Raw genomic sequence first — 3,262 nt, forward strand, 5'->3', positions numbered from 1 at the left:
TGGGTTGATTGATTGATTGATTTATTCATTCATTCTTTACTTAATTGATTGACGCCAATCCACCCTGATTGATTGATTGATTGATTGATTAATTGATTACTCCACCTGTCCCAATCCCACAGTCCGAGGACCTGGGTGCCTGCGATTGATCAGTTGGTTTGTTCATTGGGCAATTGATTGATTGATCAGTTGATTCACTGAGCATTTCATTGATTGCTTTATTCATTCTTTACTTAATTGATTGATGCCAATGAAGCCTGATTGATTGATTGATTGATTAATTAATTACTCCACCTGTCCCCATCCCGCAGTCCGAGGACCTGGGCGCCTGCAATTGATCAGTTGGGTTGATTGATTGATTGATTGATTGATTACTTCATTCATTCTTTACTTAATTGATTGACGCAAATCAAGCCTGATTGATTGACTGATTGATTGATTGATCGATCACTCCACCTGTTCCCACCCCACAGTCCGAGGACCTGGGCGCCTGCGATTGTTCAGTTGCTTCATTGGGCAGTTGACAGATTGATTCATTCATTCTTTATTTAATGGATTGATGCCAATCAAGCCTGATTGATTGATTGATTGATTGATTGATCGATCACTACACCTATCCCCACCCCGCAGTCCGAGGACCTGGGCGCCTGTGATTGATCAGTTGGGTTGATTGATTGATTGATTGATCATTCATTCTTTTAATTGATTGATGCAAATCAAGCCTGATTGATTGATTGATTGATTGATCTGTTACTCCACCTGTCCCCACCCCGCAGTCCGAGGACCTGGGCGCCTGTGATTGATCAGTTGGGTTGATTGATTGATTGATTGATCATTCATTCTTTCAATTGATTGATGCAAATCAAGCCTGATTGATTGATTGATTGATTGATTGATCTATTACTCCACCTGTCCCCACCCCGCAGTCCGAGGACCTGGGCACCTGCAATTGATCAGCTGGTTTGATTGATCGATTGATTGATTGATCATTCATTCTTTTAATTGATTGATGCAAATCAAGCCTGATTAATTGATTGATGATTGATTAATTGATTGATTGATTAATCGATCACTCCACCTGTCCCCACCCCGCAGTCCGAGGACCTGGGCGCCTGCGCTCAGTTCGAGGCCGGCCGGCCGGCGCGGAACATGATGCCGAGCGCCAGCTGCGTCTTCCCCACCTTCAACCTGCGCAAGCCGTCGTCGGAGACGGACATTGAGAACTGGGCGTCCAAGCACTTCAACAAACACACGCAGGGGCTGTTCCGCCGCAAGGTGTCCATCGCCAACATGCTGGCCTGGAGCAGCGAGTCCATCAAGAAGCCCATGATCATGACCAACGACCGCAACGTCAAGAAGGAGGCGTGCGAGATCTTCAAGCTGATCCAGATGTACATGGGCGACCGGCGCGCCAAGACGGACCAGCTGAACGTGGCCTTGGAGATCGCCACCAAAGGCTGGAGCGTGCAGGGGYTGCGGGAYGAGCTCTACATCCAGCTGTGCCGCCAGACCACCGAGAACTTCCGCTACGAGAGCCTGGCGCGCGGCTGGGAGCTCATGGCCATCTGCTTGGCTTTCTTCCCGCCCACGCCCAAATTCCATTCCTACCTGGAGGGGTACATCTACCGGCACATGGATCCGGTCAACGACACCAAAGGTAATTCCGATTATCGGGTTCCGGTGGTGCTTTTTCCACCCAAAAAAAAAACGTTCCGTGAGGTCACCGCCTTTTCCTGTTGGGTGAGGAACCGGAGGTGTCCCCGGTGCCGTGGGGGCTGTCCCGCCCTCCTCCTGCCCAGAAATCCAATGGGAAATCTGATGGGAAATCCAACGGGAAATGAGTTTTGACACCTTCGGTGCGGGATCGGCGTCAGCTCCGCCACCGGAACCTCCCCTGTCCTCTGAAAGTCCTTCCAAACCAAACTTCAGAGGTTCCTTCCCATCCAAAATTCCACGATTTTGTGGTTTTGTCATCATTCCCATCTCCAGATGTTTCTCCTCAAGTAGTTTCCCATCAAAAATTCCACAATTCCATGGTTTCACCCATCACTTCCACCTCCAGATGTTTCTTCTGGTTTTTCAAGGAACTTCCCACCCAAAATTCCACAATTCCATGGTTCCACCATCATTCCACCTCCAGATGTTTCCTTCGGTTTCTCGAGTAGTTTCTCACCCAAAATTCCGTGGCTTCACCCATCACTTCCACTTCCAGATATTTCCTCCGGTTTCTTAAGTAACTTCCAATCATAAATTCCACAATTCCATGGTTGCACCATCATTCCCACCTCCACATGTTTCTCCTCGAGTAGTTTCCCACCCAAAATTCCACAATTCCATGGTTTCACGCATCACTTCCACCTCCAGATGTTTCCTCTGGTTTCTTGAGTAACTTCCGATCAAAAATTCCACAATTTTGTGGTTCTACCATCATTCCCACCTCCAGATGTTTCTCCTACATTTTCTTGAGGTAGGAAATCCAAAATTCCACTATTTTGTGGTTTCCACCACCATTCCCACCTCCAGATGTTTCTTCCAGTTTCTCGAGTACCTTCCCATCCAAAATTCCACAGTTCCATGGTTTCACCCATCACTTGCACCTCCAGATGTTTCCTCTGGTTTCTTGAGTAACTTCCGATCAAAAATTCCACAATTCCATGGTTTCCACCATCATTCCCACCTCCAGATGTTTCCTCTCAAGTGGCCTCCCATCCAAATTTCCACGATTTTGTGGTTTCTGCCATCATTCCCTCCTTCAGATGTTTCTTCTGGTTTCTTGAGCAGCTTCTGATCAAAAATTCCACAATTCCATGGTTTCACCCATCACTTGCACCTCCAGATGTTTCCTCCCGTTTCTTAAGGAAATCCAAAATTCCACAATTCCATGGTTTCCACCATCATTTCCACCTCCAGATGTTTCCTCCAGTTTCTCGAGTATCTTCCCTCCCAAAATTCCACAATTCCATGATTTCACCCATCATTCCCACCTCCAGACGTTTCCCACAGTTTCTTCAGTAATATCCGATCAAAAATTCCACAATTTTGTGGTTTCACCATCATTTCCCCCTCCAGATGTTTCCTCTGGTTTCTCGAGGTAGGAAATTCAAAATTCCACAATTCCATGGTTTCCACCATCATTCCCACCTCCAGATGTTTCCTGCAGTTTCTCGAGGTAGGAAATCTAAAATTCCACGATTTTGTGGTTTCCACCATCATTTTCCCCTCCAGATGTTTCCTCTTGAGTAGCTTCTCATCCAAAATTCCA

At 46.8% G+C, this 3,262-nt stretch overlaps 1 protein-coding gene across 1 annotated transcript in view; it reads left to right on the forward strand.

Moving 5' to 3' along the window:
- ARHGAP39 (Rho GTPase activating protein 39) overlaps nucleotides 1-3,262 on the forward strand; it is a gene marked incomplete at its 5' end in the record, with an annotated part of 41,178 nt that overhangs the window by 22,758 nt on the left and 15,158 nt on the right. The window contains one exon of the mRNA XM_057387865.1: nucleotides 1,096-1,657. Within this exon, the coding sequence (XP_057243848.1) occupies nucleotides 1,096-1,657 (562 nt within the window). The remainder of the gene's footprint in view (nucleotides 1-1,095; nucleotides 1,658-3,262) is intronic.

The sequence above is a fragment of the Malurus melanocephalus genome, unplaced genomic scaffold (assembly GCF_030028575.1).
Source record: "Malurus melanocephalus ecotype Western Australia unplaced genomic scaffold, MMel_1.1 scaffold_1404, whole genome shotgun sequence".
In the NCBI taxonomy this organism is placed as follows: domain Eukaryota; kingdom Metazoa; phylum Chordata; class Aves; order Passeriformes; family Maluridae; genus Malurus; species Malurus melanocephalus.